The sequence below is a fragment of the Crocodylus porosus genome, unplaced genomic scaffold (assembly GCF_001723895.1).
Source record: "Crocodylus porosus isolate Cpor-Errol unplaced genomic scaffold, CroPor_comp1, whole genome shotgun sequence".
NCBI classification, from domain to species: Eukaryota; Metazoa; Chordata; order Crocodylia; family Crocodylidae; genus Crocodylus; species Crocodylus porosus.
Window position 1 is genome coordinate 7,744,534 of NW_017728922.1, and position 18,287 is coordinate 7,762,820.

Genomic DNA, 18,287 nt, shown 5'->3' on the forward strand with positions numbered 1-18,287 from the left:
CGGCCCGCAACCGCGCCCGGCTCCCGCGTTCCGCCGCCGCGGCAGCGAAGGCCGCGCGGCCCCGGGGGAGGCAGAGCTGCGCCGACGGGAGGTGCTGGGTGCTCACCCGCAAGGGGCTCGGCCTCGTGCAAAACGTCGCCTGTGGCAAGTACACACGGGCCCGTTTCGTTATGCTGGTGTGTCGGTGAATGCATCCATAGCTATGAACTGGAGCAGAACTTCGTCCCACAGTAAAATACCAGCAGAGAGAAGGAAAAGCAGAGTCGTCCCCGCCTGCAGCCTACTCTCCCCCGTGGAAAGACCTTCCTTTTCTGCACATGGGTCTGAGCATCACCTCGAGACCCATCCATGAGCGTTCAAGGAGCTGCCGTAGAGATCATTCAATGGATTGCCGGCGACCGCGGCCTTTGGTCCGTGCACCTCTAGGGCCATGTTTCTCAGTCAGTGGGGTGCGAAGGTTGTCGGGACTTGAGCTCATTTGAACATTTCTATTCATGATTAATATGATCCTACAATGCATGTAAACGTAGAAATATGCCTCTTGGGGAAAGTGGGGTTTGGTTTTTATCATGGTGGGACCAGGTTTTTTTGACAAAATAGTTGGTGGGGCATAAGGTGCATAAAGTTGAGAACCGCTGACGCTCAGGGGCAGGCTCTCGGGGGGCTCGCTTGTTTTTCACCACAGCCCAAAGGACTAGAAGCCACTTAGCCACTTAGTGAATGAGAGAAAGGATAACAATGAGTTCAGGATCTGGGGATTCAAGAGAAAAAGGAGAATCCCCTCCACTGTTGCCAGCTGCATCTGAAGACAGCTTGTGGTCAACAAAATTAGGCTAAATTAAAGGTGCTCAATCACCAGTCCATGCGCCGCATCCATCTTACAGAGCCATGCCATCTGGTCAGTGGGGCTCCCCATGGGTCCCGAAAGTCGGTAGTGGGGGTGCAGCAGTAAGTAACACTGCTACCTCGACCCCACCTCCACATTACCAAGCCCCAGGTGATGGGATCAGGCCTTGACCAAGCCAGCCCTGCCTGGTGAGATCAGGACCACGGACCAGATCCGGCCTGCAGACTGACTTGGCACAGCTTATCCAGCCTGCAGGGCCAGAAGGTTGAGCACCACTGGTCTGAATAAACAAGACCCAAAGAAGGACAGTGTCTTGCCCAAAGTCACACAGCAATGTGTGACAGTTGATGAGAGAATTCAGGTCCCTATTCAGTGCCTTCCTCACTGAATTATGCTAACTCTCTAACAGTAGTGCCTTTGTAGGAGTCTCACTCCTGGTCTGTCACCTCTTTAATCTCTGTCCATATTCATTTAATGATAATTCCATATGCTGCGAGCAGGACGTGGATCTGGTACGGACAGGTGGGCATCCTGGGATCCATAGTCCAAGGAACTGTTTGGAGATGAGCCTGAGGAACGGAGTCGAGAGGAAGTGGCATTGGACTCAGCTACATATGGGTAAGAGACTAATGCCAACTTTGTTATTGCTGCGGGGACAGAGGAAGTTACAGCACAAAGGGGAAAGGGCTTGTGGGGATGTACCGAGTTGACTAAGGCAATTATTGTAATGAAGGATACCAATAGTACCAGCCTTAGTGTTTCCCCTGCACTTTTCCTTCATTACCCTTCCCCTAAAACATGTTATCCCAGATGGATTTAAAGTGTGAAAAATATTAAACCTACTACTAGTGAGTTATTCTAACTGTGAGTAAATGGATCACTGCTAAAAGCAATTGCTCAAAGCTGAGATTACAGGAATAAAAAGCATGAGTCTGTCTTCACACACATAGCTCCCAGTTTATACCTTTGTCATACTAAAGTATTGTTAGGTTGGTACAAGCACAGTGGTGTAGTTTTTAAAAGCCTGTATTCTGTAAGTCCCATTGGCTATAGAGAATGGAAAAAATTCCTTGGTTGGTCATTGTCGTACATGGCCTTCTGATGGACGCATTGTAAGAGTGGGATGGAATTGAGGAGTCTGGGAATGCTGTTTTGTTGTTAGCAAACTTCATGTTAGTACAGTATCCTGGTAAGATTCACCCACTTTATACCCACTCCTGGCAGATGATGCTTGAGAATTTGGGTTGCAGTCACTGTGGTCATATGAGATCTTGGGAAAAGAGAAGGAGACAGGAGATTTGCATCCAAAGCCTCCTGTAGAACTCTCATATTCTCTTATAACTGCATCAAAAACACAGCAAACAAATTGATTGCTTTCCTTCCCATGGTATCCCGGTTCCTCATATGTGTTTTCATGCAATGCAATCGTGGATACACAAGGCCACCCTTATTTGTCTTTCTTATCTCGATTTAGGTGCAGGGATGATGAGTGCATTTTGTGATTGCCTGGGGAGGTCCTGCAAGCCAGCAGGGTCATGAGTTGAGTCCCATTAAAAGCAATCTCCTTTTTCCTTGCAATTGTTGTACAGGATGCAACATGCCACAGTACCAATTACTGCAAGCACATTGATATGCAAATGGCAGTACAGTCTTCTTTTCTGTCAGTCAAATTAACTTTTCATAGCAATCCTGCAGCTGCTTACTAGACACACTGAAAAAGGCAGTGGGCATTTGAAGGTTTCTTTAAAGGTTTCTTAAAATAGGCACAGATGCCTTCTTGACTAAACGTGCTAACAGTTAGGAATAAGGTTCCTTCTTGTCCAAACAGGTACACACCAAAACTCCGTAGCCTGCTAGCATCATGTATTCTGCCTGTGTATCCCATGTAGGTGTTCATGGACATGCTACTATGGTCAACCAAGGCCTGCAGAATGATGGAGTAGTATCCTCTGCAGTTGACATATTCTTGTGCTCCTTGTGGTAGGTAAATTATAGGCACATAAATGCTATCAGTAGCCCAGCACAGTTTAGAGACTCTTTCTTCCCCAGGCACCTTCTATAATTATTTCAGGAACGATAGCTTTGGCCATGTTCATATAAACTGTAATAATGAAAGGATACACAAATGAGAGTAGTTATACCAGTCCAGAATTGGGTTAATATTATTATCTGGAAGCTGACTGTCTCTGACTGAGGTGAGAGGCTAAATCAGTGGTCACCAATCAGCATGGGTGACTGGTCAGGGGGCACATGCCCCCCAAGCGACCAGTCAGTGATTGGGGGGTCTCCCTATGGCCAGTCTTGCTGACTGGGGGAGAGGTCCCCCGCAGGTGGTCGCTCTGACCAGGAAGGGGTCACAGCACTCCCAGAAGTGGCCCATGGCACTTCATCCAGCACTTGCACTCCCTGGCCGGCACTCGCAGTGGCGGGCACTGGCGCTCCCACCTGCTCCTCCTGCCCATTGCTGAAGCAGGGAGCGCTGCCTGTCAGGGGGTGCACCAGTGCTCTCGGGGTGCACGTGCACCCGCTATGCATCGCCACTTCCAACCAGTGGATCTTGATCCATTGGTAGATCTCGGAGCCTCTTGGAGTCGATCCAAGGCTGGGGTGAGGGGCTGAGCGCCAGTGTGTATGCACACACATGCCCCAGCCCAGCAGGTTAGTTCATGGAGGAGGGAAGGGGTAGGTGCTAGATTGAGGTCCCTGTAGCGAGGGACAGTGCTGCAGAGGCAGGAGCAGGGGTAAGTTGAGTGGGACCCCAGCTGTGTGGGACTTACCTGCCGGGAAGGCGCACCCCCTAATAATTTTTTCTCTCTCTGCCTCGATCTGCCCCACTCTTCCCTCCCCACAGACTTACCTGCTGGGATAGGGGTGGGGGGTGGCGACAATGCATGATAGATCTTGGGTTGTTTTTAAATGCCAAAGGTGATCTCGTACTTAAAAAGGTTGGAGACCATTGGGCTGAATCATTTGGTGTGGGCAAGTCAATTGCTAGTACTGAGAAAGCTGCCATTTGTGAGATTTATGGCTCAGGACAGATGAACTCTTCCACGAGGCACCACAAAATAATTTGTAGAAAAACTCGAGTTAGTGAGGCATTATGAATTGAAGAACATGCTCCTAGAGATCATAGGAAAGTGGGACTGGAAGGGACCTAATGAGGTCGTGCAGTCTAGCCTCCTGCTCAAGACAGGATTCTTCCCTGAATAAAAACCATCTCAGCCAAATGTCTCTCTAACCTGCTCTCATAAATGTCTAGGGATGGAGATCCTAGCACCTCACTTGGCCTATTGCAGCATGAGTTATATGGGTATGAGAAGAGTATCGTTCTGGAGTGTGGATGCTTGCCGATGGGTTTAACTAATCTGAGTACCCAAGCTGCAAGCCCAGACCCAGGTAAAGTCTTGTGAATCCATACCCAGACTAGAGACTCCTGTCTCTATGATTTTCTTTCCAGCCCTTCCAGCTAAAAATCATGAAAACCAAACCTTTTTAAGGACTCTGATCTGCTTATGTTCCTTCTGATCCAATCATCTATGAATCTATAATGCTATGGCTCAAGTTTTTATTCTTTACTTTTTTTCTTTAGAAATATTTAATTAAACTCCGGTGTACTGTGACTGGAGAGGTGTTGTTAGAATGAAGACTGAGTCAGCAGTCCTGGATCCTGTTCCTCTGCCTATCCTTGACTCACCATGCAGTTGTAGACGAGTCATTAGTAGCTTGATTTTCAGAAATATTTAGGATTTCCACTATGGGCAATGGGAGCTGCAGGGATTTGCCATCTTTGAAAGTTGATTTAATTAATTTCTATTTGTGTGCTTACCCAATATACAAAGTTGGAATAATAGGAATTCTCCACTGTACAGGGGTGGTATCTGGTTTAATTAATGAGAATTTGTAAAGCACATTGAGATCTCATGATTAAAAGACTAATTTCAAAGGGACAGATATAGAATCATGGAAAATTAGGGTTGGAAGGGACCTCAGGAGGTCATCTAGTCCAACCCCTTGCTCAAAGCAGGATGATCCCCAAATATATCATCCCAGATAAGGCTTTATCTAGCCGATCTTAAAAAATCTCCAAGAATGGAGATTCTACATCTTTGGGTAACCTGTTCCAGAGCTTGACTACCCTCTTTGTGAGAGAGTTGTTCTTAATATCTAACTTCCCTTGATGTAACTTGAGACTATTGGGGATTTTTACACATGCTTCAGTAGGTATGGGGGGTGCTTTAATTAGTGAGTGCTTTTAATTAAAAGTGCCCAAGTGTCACGTGTATCAGTGTTCTCTGTGCTGTAAAATGGCAGCGGGGTGCTTTGAACTAAAGCTCATTGAACGAGCTTGAGTTCAAAGTGCCCTGCCACAATTTTTCAGTGCAGGGATGCTAATACACGTGATGCTGGAGTCTGCTGGAGCACATTTATTTCCATTGTCCAGCAGACTTGATTAATCAAGTCTGCTCCAACGCACTGGGTTTCCAGTATGTTGGCACTGACTTCCTGCACATGTATAGGAGCCCATTGTTCCTTGTTCTGTCATCTGCCATGACTGAGAAGAGACTAGCTCCATCTTCTTTGGAACCACCCTTCAGGTAGTTGAAGGCTGCTGTGAAATCCTCTCAGTCTTTTTTTTCTCTAGACTAAATAAGTCTAGTTCCTTCTCAAAAGACACATGCCCCAGCCCTCAAACCATTTTCGTTGCCTTCCACTGGACTCTGTCTAATTTGTCCACATCCTTTCTGTAGTGGGGGGACCAAAACTGGACACAGTACTCCAGATGTGGCCTCACCAGTGCAGAATAGATATGCTGGCAACATTCCTACCAGTGCAGCTCAGTATACCATCAGCCTTGTTTGTCACAAGGGCACACTGTTGGCTCAAATTCAGCTTCTTGTCCACTGTAACCCCAGGTCCTTTCCGTAGAGCTGCTGCCCAGCCAGTCAGCCCCCAGCCTGTATTGGTGTATAGGATTGTTCCATCCTAAGTGCAGGGCTTTGCACTTGTCCTTGTTGAACCTCATGAGATTTCTTTTGGTCTAATCCTCTAATTGTTGAGGTCCCTCTGAATCCTAGTCCTCCCCGCCCAGCTGCTTGTCATCTGCAAACTTGCTGAGGGAGCACTCTGTGCCATCTTACAGGTCATTGATGAAGATATTGAACAAAACCAGTCCCAGGATTGACCCTGGGGGAACTCCACTTGATACCAGCTGCCAACTAGACGTCGAGCTATTGATCACTATCCTCTGAGCCCAATGCCCCAGCCAGTTTTCTGTCCACCTTACAGTCCACTTATCCAGCCTGTACTTCCTGAGCTTGCCTGCAAGAATGTTGTGGGAGACCATATCAAAAGCCTTGATAAGGTCAAGGTACACCACATTCACTGATCTCCCCACATCCAGTCATCTCATCACAGAAGGCAGTCAGGTTGGTCAGGGTTGAACTGCCCCTGGTGAATCCATGCTGACTGTTCCTAATCACCTTCTCCTCCAAGTACTTAGAAATGGATTCCTTGAGGAGCTGCTCCATCATTTTTCTAGTGACTGAAGTGAGGCTGACCAGTTTGCAGTTCCCTGGATCGTCCTTTCCCCCTTTCTTAAATATGGACACTGCCCTTTTCCAATCATCTGGGACTTTTTCCAATCACTATGAGTTTTCAGATATGATGGCCAATGGCTCTGCAGTCATATCAGCCACCTCCCTCAGCACCCTTGGGTTCATCCCATCTGGCCCCATGGACTTGTATATGCCCAGCTTTTCTAAATAGTCTCTGACCTCTTCTTTTACCACAGCTGGCTGCCCACCACCTCCCCAAATTGTGCTGCTGGGTGCAGTAGTCTTGGAACTGACCTTGCCTGTGACGACTAAGGAGAAAGAGGAATTGAGTAATTCAAGCTTTTTCTCATTCTCTGTCACTAGGTTGCCTCCTGCATTCAGTAAGGGACCCATACTTTCCCTGTTCCTCTTGTTAATGACATACTTGTAGAAACCCTTCTTGTTACCCTTCACATCCCTTGCTAGCTGCAACTCTGATTGTGCTTTGGCCTTCCTGACTTCATAACTGCATGCCCAAGTGATACCCTTATATCCCCCCTTCATTGTTTGTCCAAGTTTCCACTTTTTATAAGCTTATTTTTTGTGATTTAACTTAATGAAGAGTTCCCTGCTAAGCCAAGCCGGTCTTCTGCCATACTCACTAGTCTTCCTGCACATCAGGATGGTTTGTTCCAGTTAGGTTTCTTTAAAGTACAGCCAGCTCTCCTGGACTCCTTTTCCCCTCTCAGACTGGCCTCCCAGGGTATCTGACCCATGAATTCCCTGACTGAGTCAAAGTCTGTTTTTCTGAAGTCCAGGGTCTTTACTCTGCTGCTTTCCTTCCTTCTTTTCCTCAGGATCCTGAACTCAATCATTTCATAGTTGCTGCTGCTCAAGTTGCCATCCAAGACTTCATTCCCCACCAATTCGTCTGTATTTGTGAGCAGCAGGTCAAGAAGAGCATGGCCCCTAGTTGGCCTCTCCAATACTTGTACCAGGAAGTTGTCCTCAGCACTCTCCAAAAAGTTCCTGGATTGCCTGCACACCGCTGTATTGCCCTCCCAGCAGATGTCAGGGTGATTGAAGTACCTCATGAGAACCAGGGCCTGTAACTGGGGAAACTTCTGCTAGCTGTTTGAAGAAAGCCTCATCCACCTGGTTGGTGGCCTATAGCAGACCCCCACCACAACATCACTCTTGTTGCTCTCCTCTCTGACCCTAACCCAGAACTTTCAAGAAGCCTTTCACCAGTTTCATACTGGAGCTTTGAGCAATCATACAGCTCTTTTACATAAAGTTCAACTCTTCCTCTTCTTCTTCCTTGGCTGTCCTTCCTGAATAGTTTATACCCATCTGTGGCGGTGCTTCAGTTATGCAACCTCCCACCAAGTCTTTTTTATTCCAGTCACGTCATAATTCTGTGACTGTACAAGGACTTCCAATTCCTTTTGGTTTTTAACCAAGCTGTGTGTGTTCATGTACAGGCACCTAAGGTAACTAGCCGATTGCCCTTATTTCTCAGGAACAATGAGAATGCCTCCCCTGTTGCCCACTCCTGTTTGTGCTTCCACCAGGTGACCCACTTCCCTACTTACCTCAGGGCTTTGGTTTCCATCCCACAGCAACCCTGGTTTAAAGGTTAGCAAGCTTGTCTGTCAAGAAGCTTTTCCCTCTCATTGTCAGGTGGATCCCATCTCTTCCTAGCAGTCCTTCTTGGAACATCATCCCATTGTCAAAGAAGCCAGAGGCCTGCTGGCAACCCCACCTGAGCAGGCATGCTTCGGCCTGCAGGATGCACCCACTCCTGCCCAGGTCCTTTCCCTTGACCAAAAGGATTGAGGAGAATACCACCTGAGCCCACATCTCCTTCACCCTTGCACCCAGAGCCCTGTAGTCAGTTCTGATTGGCTCAGAGTATCCCCTGGCAGTATCATTGGTACCCATATGGATGAGCAGTATGGGGTAGTAGTCAGAGGGCCTCATGAGTCTTGGTAATCCATCCATGACATCTCAGATCCATGCTCTGGGCAAGCAGCGGACCTCCCAAGACAACAGGTCAGGCTGGCAGACGGATGTCTCTGTCCCCCGCAGAAGGGGGTCTTCAGCACCACCCATCACTTCTTTCTGATGGCAGTGGTCTTGTTCATCCCCACCATTGTCTTCCACCAATGGAACATTGTACTCCCCCTCTATTGCTAGGTTTCCATAGCTCTTCTCCAGGCAAACTCCTGCAAGTGGAGATGAAGAGTCCTGCTTGTTGCCAGAGGTCACAAGCTTCCACCTTCCTCAGAGTCCATGTCTTCTCCCTTCCTTAGTGCTGCCCTTGGCAATTCTTCCTCCAAAGTCTTGGAGGTCTCCTCCAGCATCAACTCGATGAACTCCTCATGGTGAAGGATGCTTTGGAGCCTTACCACCTCCTCCTCTAGCTTTCTTGCCTGCTCCCTCAGAGACACCACCAGGAGGCACTGCTCACATTGCAGGCACCCCCTGACCTGGCAGTCACTGGAAGGAACCTGCAAGCCAGAGTTTCCACAGTGCCAAACCCAGACCTGGGTGGAAAGTGTGATGGTGAGCGGTCCTGCCTAGAATCTGCTTTCTCTCTCTTACTGCCGTTCTTCCAAGAGCACCTTCCTTAGCACATGGATGACTGGTGCCACCTTAGCCGGGGGGGGACGTGCCCCCCCCCCAGTGACCAGTCATCGACCAGGGGGGAGTCCCTCCCTTGGCCAGTCGCACCGATAGGGAGCCCCATGGCCAATCTCACTGGTGGGGGTGGGGCACAGCTAATTGTGAAGCAGCAGTGATGCTACCAGAAGCAGCTGCAGTGCTCACAGGTAGGGTACTGGTGCTCCCACCTGTCCCCCCCCCGCCTGTCAGGGGGTGCATGTGTACCCCGTGCACCCCCAATGCATCGCCACTGCCTTAGTAAGCTGGTCTGTAAGGTGGTCTGTTTACTTTTCCTTGGTCCTGAAAGGTTCATTTTTCCCTGCTTCCTCTCACCAAGCTTGAAGGCTCTCTGTCAAAGAGTTGGGGTGGGGGGCAAACTGACTTGTGAACTGCCTTCCCCTGTTCACTTGCCCCATTTGATAGCATATTATATAAAACCATACATAGATATTCACAAACAGGAACGTTAAATGCATGTAGTTGTTAACAGTGCACACACAGATAGTCTCTTTCATGTGAGGTTTTCTAAGTGCTATACAAGCAATTAATTAAGTAACACAACCCCCCTGTGAGGTAAGTGGTTGGTAATTTATTTTACTAATGGAGAAATGCACACTGAGAGGTTAAGTGATTTTTGCTCTCAGTTACAAAATTGGTCAGCATCAGAGAGAGGTCTCAGTTCTTGTTTTAAGTACTATACAAAATCACTTACAATTAAAAGTTAGTTTACAAGTATGTTTCCTATGAAAATAATCATCTTGCCTGGCTTACAAGAAGAAAAGAAAAAAGTAGAATAGACAATTATTGTCCTGATTGACTAATATAAAAAATGGGTGAACCTTAAATGTCAAATATAGAGCAAAAGTTAAAGATGTTCATTTGACTTTTTGTTGATGCCAAATGAAAGAGATTAACATAAGGAATTTTAACCGAATGCACAATTTCTTCTTTTCTGTTGCTTTCTTATTAGTTTGATTTGTTTTATTGACTTATTTTCTTGGAAGGTATGCTAATCATCTAAAGTGTTTTGTCACCTATTTTATATGAGGCATTGATACCTTCGATTACATTTTTCACAGGTTTTGAAGCTGTCTTAATTTGTATTCGATTGATACTAATCAGTTGCAGTTAAATCAGATGGTTTCTAATTTTTCATTCTCATTCTACACTCAGTCTTTTTTGTTTCCTTCCTGGACAGCAGAGGGACTGTTTTTTCAGATTAGCTGTGCTAAGAATGTCATCAAAGTCTTCTTGTGACTAATGCTGTGATGTAATAAGAGTTATGAAAAGTAGTTTCTGAAGCAGAGTAAGTAAGCTGCTTAATCCTAGCTTGACCTGAAACAAGCTATGAAGTATCCTCTGGTTCCTTTGGTAAATGATTTGACATTTCATGTGCTTTTCTTTTGGTTTTGTTTGCCATTTGGGTTACTGCTGATCTTACTGATTATCTGGCTGCAGCATTTACTCAATGAAGGTAAGTTTTAGTATTAGATATATAAATGCTTTTGCACAGAGATTTTAAGCATTAGCTTTTCCTTTGAGGATTCTGTGTGGCTTTTTTAGGTGGATGCAGCTTCTCTCACAAGGGCAAAAGTTTTCATATTGAAACAAGTGATACTATGTGGCAAATCAAACTCAATTTAACTTGTGTTAGGTATAAAAATCTGACTAGAGGGATGTGTTGCTGCTTGGTGGGAGAGCTCTTATGGTGGTGGTGGGGAGGGTTAATCTTAAATTAAATCATCGCTTTTTCAGGGATAGAAGGGAGTTGGAGAAAGCTTTTGTGTGTGGATTGTTTTTATGGTGAAACCTCAGCTAATCTGACTTTATCCTCCTTCTTGCTCACTTGGGATATTGTTCACGGGTGCCAGCACTGGTGCCTAGTCAAACAACACGAGGGCTGAAAGGAAGCATTAGCAAGAGAGAAAGGTGCATGCTTTTATTATTTTTGTGTGTTTCTTTCACCTTATGATTCACTATTGATATTTTGTCTCCTTCTAAAATGATTACAGCTAATGAGCATTGTTTTGGCCTAATGGCAGGCTTGCTGATCTCTTCAAAGAGATGAGAGACCCTGTTAGTTTGCTGGAATCTTGGAGTGCGAGCAACTGGAGGAAGGAATCAGCTGAAGGTTCAGAAACAGTGATTCTGCCTTTATGGCAATGTGCTAATAAGAAGGATAAAAATAAAATCTTACATAAAACATGCCTTTAGCTCTCATGGGTTTAGTCTGCCTGCCTTGATTATTGTGGGGCCTTGCTGTTTAGTAGGTTTCATATGAGGAGTGATGGTGATTTTGTTGGTTAGCCTGGCAGCAGGGGAGCAAAAGCTACTTATAATTGAAGATTATAATTCCTTTTCTTTTCTTACAATTGCACACATGTGCATGCACAATGCTTCATTTTGATTATATGTTCTCTGTGCTCTGAAACAGATTCAAAACTTTTTTCATGCTGTAGGTGCAGATATTCTGAAGGAAGCACTTGTTAATGTGTTTGATTGATTGTATGGGTTGATTGCTTTCCGTCAAGGATTGCAAAACTGATATCTTTCTAGTCTAACCAGGGCAAGTATACGTTATATGTTGGTGGCTTCTGGTTACCAGGTAAACAGAAGTACCTGCTCTGTTAACCCCCAAACTTACCACTGTGGCTAATTGAACTGAACTGTGATATCTATTCAGAAGTCAATTAGATCATTTAGTGGCTATGGTAACACAAACTTAGTCGGTTGGCATGGAAATGGTGCTGCGAGAATGTCAGAATGTGAGCCAAAGTCAAAGACTGTATACACCTTCCGTAAGCAAAATCTAGTGCAATAACTATATTAACTATACTGCATTTCCATTGTGTGTTGTCCTTTGCAGACTTGGCTGTTCTAGGTAACAGCATTTTGGTGACTTGAAACATTACCCTTGCAAAACCTAGTTCATAGTAGCTCGAGTCAGGAGGGACCTGAACAGATCATCTAGCCTGACCCCCTGCCACAGGCAGGAATGAATGCTGGGTTCACAAGACCCCGGACAGGTGATCATCCAACCTCCTCTTGAATTTGCCCAAGGTAGGGGGCGAGACCCACTTCCCCTGGGAAGTTGATTCCAGATTCTGGCCACCCTAACTGTAAAAAATTGCCTTCTGATCTGTAACTTAAACCTATTCTCCATCAGCTTATTACCATTGTTTCTTATCACCCCAGATGGTGCTGGGGAGAAAAGGGCTCTTCCTATTTGCTGTTGATCTCCCCTGATGAGTTTGTAGGCAGCCACCAGGTCCCCCCTCAGTCTCCTTGCTGAGGCTGAACAGGTTCAGGTCCCTCAGTCTCTCCTCATAGGGCCTGTCCTGCTGCCCTCTCACCAAGCGGGTGGCCCTCCTCTGAACCCTCTCCAGGCTGGCCACATCGCTTTTGAAGTGCGGCGCCCAGTACTGGATGCAGTACTCCAACTTATGCCTGACCAAAGTCGCACAGAGGGGGAGTATCACCTCTCTGGACCGGCTTGTGATGCACCTTTGGATGCATGACAAGGTATGGCTGGCCTTGCTGGCTGTGGTCTGGCATTGGCGGCTCATGTTCATCTTGGAGTCAATAATGACTCCGAGATCCCTTTCTGCCTCTATGCTTTCAAGCGGAGAACTCCCCAGCCTGTATGCATGCTGTGGATTCCTTCTCCCAAGGTGCAGCACCCTGCATTTGTCTACGTTGAACCCCATGCTAGTCTCATCTGCCTACTTTTGTAGTCTCTCTAAATCTAGTTGCAACCTCTCTCTCCCTTCAAGTGTGTCCACCTCGCCCCACATCTTCGTGTCATCAGCAAACTCGGATAGCAGGCTTTCCACCCCCTCATCCAAGTTGCTGATGAAGCTGTTAAACAGCACGGGCCCGAGGACCGAGCCCTGGGGTACCCCACTGCTCACATCTCGCCAGTTTGAGTACAGCCTGTCCACCACCACTCTCTGGGTGTGCCTCATCAGCCAATTTTTTACCCATCCAACTGTGCAGGCATCAATACCCCAGTCACTTAATTTATTGATGAGGATGGGGTGAGAGACAGTGTCAAAGGCCTTCTTAAAGTCCAGAAAGACTACGTCCACAGAGACACCATCATCCAAGGATTTAGTTACTTGGTCATAAAAGGCAATCAGGTTGGTCTGGCAGGACCTGCCTTTGATGAACCCATGCTGATTGCCCCGAGCATGATCTCCCCTGCTGCCCCCCACAGATGTGCTCCTTGATGATGTTATTTAAAGTGCATTGATATAAAACATTTCTGCCACTAGAATAATTGCAATTACTCCAGTCCGGTATGTATTTGCACGCATGCTTTAAACGCAAGTAATTCTAAGTCAGTTTAAATACTTGTGTAAGGATATACACATGTATTCCAATATTTGTAGAAACGGGGCCTGTAAAATGGTTATGTTGAGACTGTCTTCCTCTTAATTACATCTTCATTTGGTTGTATCCTTTTAGCTAGTGTAGTGTGGAGTTGGAACAACTATGGGGTGAGGTGAGGTGCAAATTGGAGGATAGTCCAGCAGCATTGCCTACTAAAATCTACTTAGTTATACTTGCTGAGACTCGTACTATTGGGACCATCTAGTTTGGATTGCAAATTGTGTACTATTTATTAGTGGTGATGACTTAGAAGAACCCACCTGGACTCAGACTTGAACTTGTAAGATGTGTAGTCGGAGAGAAGAAAAAAATGTCTAAATTGTAACCTGAATACATTTAAAATGAAAATATCTGTGATGGTACATTTAAAATTTTATAGTGTAGCTTTTCACATTCCACCAGAGCTATATTTTAAACATAGCTGTTGCATATTAGTATTCAAGTAGCAGAGGCGTGGAATACTATTTTTTTGCCACCCCTATTTCACAAAGTTACTTCACACTTAATTGTTTAAAATGTGTTTCAGCCCAGTTACCCCATATCAGAGTAATGAGGGAGCCATCCTCTGATCAGTCTGATGGGAATGCTGACCCTAAATTTGAGAATGAAGCTGCAAGAGAGAGAGGCTGGAGACAGATGCCTGATACCAAATTCCCAAAGGATATACAGTCAAGTGCACCTGTGGGGCAACGAGTGCCCAAGTCTGCTTATCAGAGTCCAAAACTGAAAAGCCTTTTTGCTGCAATCTCAGACTCTCTGTTTTGGGGGCTGGGAATGAGACCATGTTGCTATGAGAAGAATACCCTGTATTTTGCTGTGACGGTAAGTGGGACAGCCATTTTGCTATTTGGCTTTGTTTTATTTTTTAAACTTCTTGCACATTTGGAGTAGCTTCTGTCTTGCGTGACAGTTAAAAGTGTAAAATAAGGCTTAGTCTACACTACAAGGTTCTGCCTACTAGAGTTCTGCTAGAAAAACTGTGCGTCTGCCCCCAAATAGTCCCCTGTAGTGGTCAGCTTGTTCTTTTAGATGGCAAAGATGAAGTAATTTTGCCAAGTAGTCCAAGTCTTCTGCAGCCACCTGGCAGCATGCAGATGCTTCTGTACCTTTTTCTGGTTGCTGTGTTCCAGTCAACAGCTATTTCCTTCCTTGGATGCTCTGGTGCTACAGCTGCTGAATGAAACAATTTAGTGCAACCAGAAATAGCAGGATTTGCGCCTGTCCTGGTGGATTAGTGGTAGCGGCTGCTGTCTGCTGCCAGACTTTCTGGTGACATAGGTATAGGCTTTGAAAGTGCACAATACAAGTGCTGTCATAAGTCAAAAATACCCTGCACATTACCAAGAGCCTGTAATTTAAAAGGCAGACAGCATATAAGCAGCAGTTCTGTCTTTGATTTTTTTTTTTTTTTGATTCAGATGAGAAAATCAACTTTGTATACATCTTTGATAGAATATGTTGATGCATTCATTTTCATTATGCTGATACATACTTCATAAAATCTGTTCCACATCCCTTGTAATGGAACAAATACGTTTTAAAATAAGAAATACGTTCTGTGTCTTCAAAATCAAAATATTTTACTCCTTTGCTTACTTGGGAAGCCTGATTTCAGGTCTTGTCCATTTATTCTTGGAAATATTGTGCATTTGATACTTGGGACAGGAATATGGAATGTGGTACTCTCTGTACTCCAAGTATTTATGACATCACTTGCTCCTGTGATGTCTTGACAAATCAGTAGAATAGGAAATGCTTTCTGAATATATACTATATTTTCCTCCCTCTTACGCTGTACATTCTTTCCTGCAAAACTGCACATAACTCGAATTTGCATAAAGGGAACCCACTTTACAATGTTACCCATCGGGATACGTTCCAAGACCTCGACTGTACTGACCCCCCCGGACCTGTTTCTACCACTTTTACAAGACAATTTTGGTACTCAACAACAGCAGACAGTATACACAAGCACAGGCACCAGCTACTGGGAGTGGCGGGTGCTACTGACAGGTGGCTTCATGGCTTCCAGCTCCTGGGATGCCACGCTGCCGGGGCCGGACCAGGCTGGGCTGCAGGGGCCAGCGCTGCAGAGCAGCTGGGCGCAGGGATGCCCCTGGGCTAGGGGCTTCATAGCCGTTCTGCCCTCATGCCACCCACCACCTGGCTCAGCCCCCCACAAATAATTTTTTCGTCTTCCACCTATGGCATCATTCCCACAATGCACTGCACAAAGCAGCTGACTGCAGGCTTCCACTGCACTGATATTGAATATACACCTATATAAACCTGCCATGGATCTTAGCCTTGTGTGTGTTGATCCTGTAGGCAGACTCAGTGGGACTCTGCTTATCTTCAGGAATGTATCCATCAGTATAATTGAAGGGTTGGGATTTAAATCAGCCCATTGTTGCCTGACATCAGCTGGGTTGGTAGGGTGAGATGGGGAAAGAGGAAGAACCTAGATGCTTGTTCTGATCTTCAAGCTTTTTTGTCCCTTGAAGAATGCCATTTGGTTTAAGACACTCTCTCCCCCTCTTCTGCATCAGCTACTCTGCTCTCTGCTGCTGTCTCTCATCTGGAATGTTGGCTGCCAATTGCTTGAGATTGCTAATGTCCTGAAGAGTCAGCTGCTGCCACTATGTTTGGATATCTACACAGCTCAGCCTTTTGTCCTGCTGAATGAAAGAGTCGTGAAAATCTGGGATTATCTGAAATGAGAAATCGGAGCTATCTGTTTCCATCACTGAGGGATGTAAAAGCACTGCAACATATTGATAAAACGTGCCTGTTGCTCATCTGAAGGGAGACTGACCACGGTGTGCAAATAAAGCAAGTGGTATTGTTGCCATGAAAAATAACCTGCTCAGTTCAGTGTCTTTGAGCTGTCATGATGGAGTAAAGGTTTAAGAATTTATCAGTTTTGCTTTGTGGTTTCCTTAAAAAGGAAAAAGAAAGAAAGAATCTTATGGATTGGCATCCATGCAAGTCATCACAGCTGCCTTCATGTGGGCCAATTGCAAGGACCACAGTGACTTGCCTACAGTCCAGTGCTTGTACTGCTCCCTTACTTGGATTCGCTTTCCTGCCTGTCTCCCTCAGCCCAAGATATAGACTGACATATACTTAGTTAGATCAAGTAAGAAAATGTGTGGTTGGTTGAGTGGACATCTTTCACCAGTAATAAATTCACATTTTGAATAAGATATGCTTAAGGCAATGTATGTCTGTAAGACTTCTTACTGGTGTGTGAGCACAGAATGCTCCAGTGCTGTTGAAAATTATTCTTTTTCTAATCATCTCTTTTACTCTTCTGGTTTCAAACTTGTAAAACCTCAAGCTGGTGATTAGCAAACTCTTTTAAGTTCTCAGTTCTGAATATAGAACAAACTTACCATAAATTCCTAATATATTTGTTATGATTTGATATATAGAAATATTTTAGCACATGACTGCTCTACTTCTTGATTCTGGTATCTCCTTTTTGAAATCTTGATGTAATGCCAGGTTGGGTTCCAGTGGGACATGATAGTCAAAAACTTAAAGTGGTTCAACTGATGCTAGGACCAGTTGGCACTATACAAGCCAATATGGTGGATGGAATTGGGGTGATCTACAAGTTTGCACACTAAGTAAATACTCAGTGGTCACCTTGTATGCAGAAAGGCAACTGGCTACTGCACTGAATTTAGGAAATTCTTGACAATTTATTAAAACAGCAACAAACTTAACAAACAGCTATATATATTCCACTGCTCTGTAGTGACAGGGCCAATATTATTAAGCCACCCCCCTCCCCCCCAAGGTGGGGGGAAAAAAAGATATATTGCCACTGGAAAGAAAATTGGCTTTGCTGGTTGTGTCCTGTACCTAAGTTACCTCCAGAAACTTACGTGAAGGACTGTAAATGATTATATTAACCTATGCTATTTATGCAGCAGGCCTTGTATGCCTATTTACTTTGTTTTCCCCTGAGATGCTGTGTCTCCTCCGAGTTCTCCAGTAAGGTAGGGTTTTAATAATAGTTATTCATTTTTCTTCACTTAGCCAGGCCACTTGTTTAGAAAGGGTTTATGTGCCCTTCCCCCTGTGTCTGGTGCTAATTTAAACTACCCACTGCTGGGAGGTGAATAGCAGGGCTGGGATATTTCTCCTTTTAGAACATTCCCTGGTTGATGACTAAAAGACTGCCTCAGTCTGGATTACTGTAGTGTCACTAGGGCAAGAGACTGGACGAATCTTTGTTGTTCTTCCAAGTTTATGGTGGTGAGTGCGTACCACAGCCACTGGCTTGGCAGGTGTCTGCCACCACGGCTTCAGGAAGATGGGCCAGCTTAAACAAGGTTGTTGCCAGTGGACAGAAATGGTTTTCCATGAGAGTTTCCAGGTGCAACAGGAGGTGGTTTTGCTTAGAGTTCACGCTTGTCAGGTAACTAGTGACATTTTTTCCTCCCTTGAAGCACAAAAGGAAACACCAAAAAGTAAAAAAAAATTAGAAGCTCAAAGGTGTAGGTTTGAGTTCTAATGTGCAGTTGGGACGACTAAAGCAACATGATTTTTCTCCCTTCCACTAGAATTTCAAAGCTGATTTTTCAAAAAGGCTCCAACCCTGCCTCAGTAGAGCATGGAACAGTAGGAGGCAGAAAAGTTGGAAGGTTCCTATTTCCCTATTCTCTTCAAGCTACATTTCACTTTGACATATGCATCTTAACAGTTCATATTCTGCTGCAGTAGTAGAAACTACTGACTAACTTCTTCTGTTAAAGGTGTGTGTGTGTGTGTGTGCGCGCGCGCACATCCTATACATTTGAGCAGTGACCCTGTCTGACTACAGAAATAACATGTAG

At 45.3% G+C, this 18,287-nt stretch overlaps 1 protein-coding gene across 2 annotated transcripts; it reads left to right on the plus strand.

Moving 5' to 3' along the window:
- The first annotated feature begins 140 nt into the window (after window positions 1–140).
- ADIG (adipogenin) lies at window positions 141–16,381 on the plus strand. Of its 2 annotated transcripts, none has more exons than XM_019539692.1 (3): window positions 141–1,465; window positions 13,967–14,262; window positions 15,990–16,381. In XM_019539692.1, exons 1-3 carry the CDS (start codon window positions 1,411–1,413, stop codon window positions 16,158–16,160), a joined length of 522 nt encoding a protein of 173 aa, XP_019395237.1. In that variant the 5' UTR covers window positions 141–1,410; the 3' UTR covers window positions 16,161–16,381. The 2 variants fall into 2 exon arrangements, with proteins under 2 accessions (XP_019395237.1, XP_019395236.1); XM_019539691.1 differs by lacking the exon at window positions 141–1,465 and adding an exon at window positions 9,418–10,522.
- Window positions 16,382–18,287: the final 1,906 nt, after the last annotated feature.

Excerpts from the sequence above, each read along its gene's own strand:
- ADIG (XM_019539691.1), top strand. The coding sequence starts at position 10,396 with ATGAAGTATCCTCTGGTTCCTTTGGTAAATGATTTGACATTTCATGTG. Across the intron at positions 10,523-13,966 it reads GCAGCATTTACTCAATGAAG|CCCAGTTACCCCATATCAGA; the intron begins GTAAGTTTTAGT and ends AATGTGTTTCAG. Across the intron at positions 14,263-15,989 it reads CCCTGTATTTTGCTGTGACG|CTACTCTGCTCTCTGCTGCT; the intron begins GTAAGTGGGACA and ends CTTCTGCATCAG.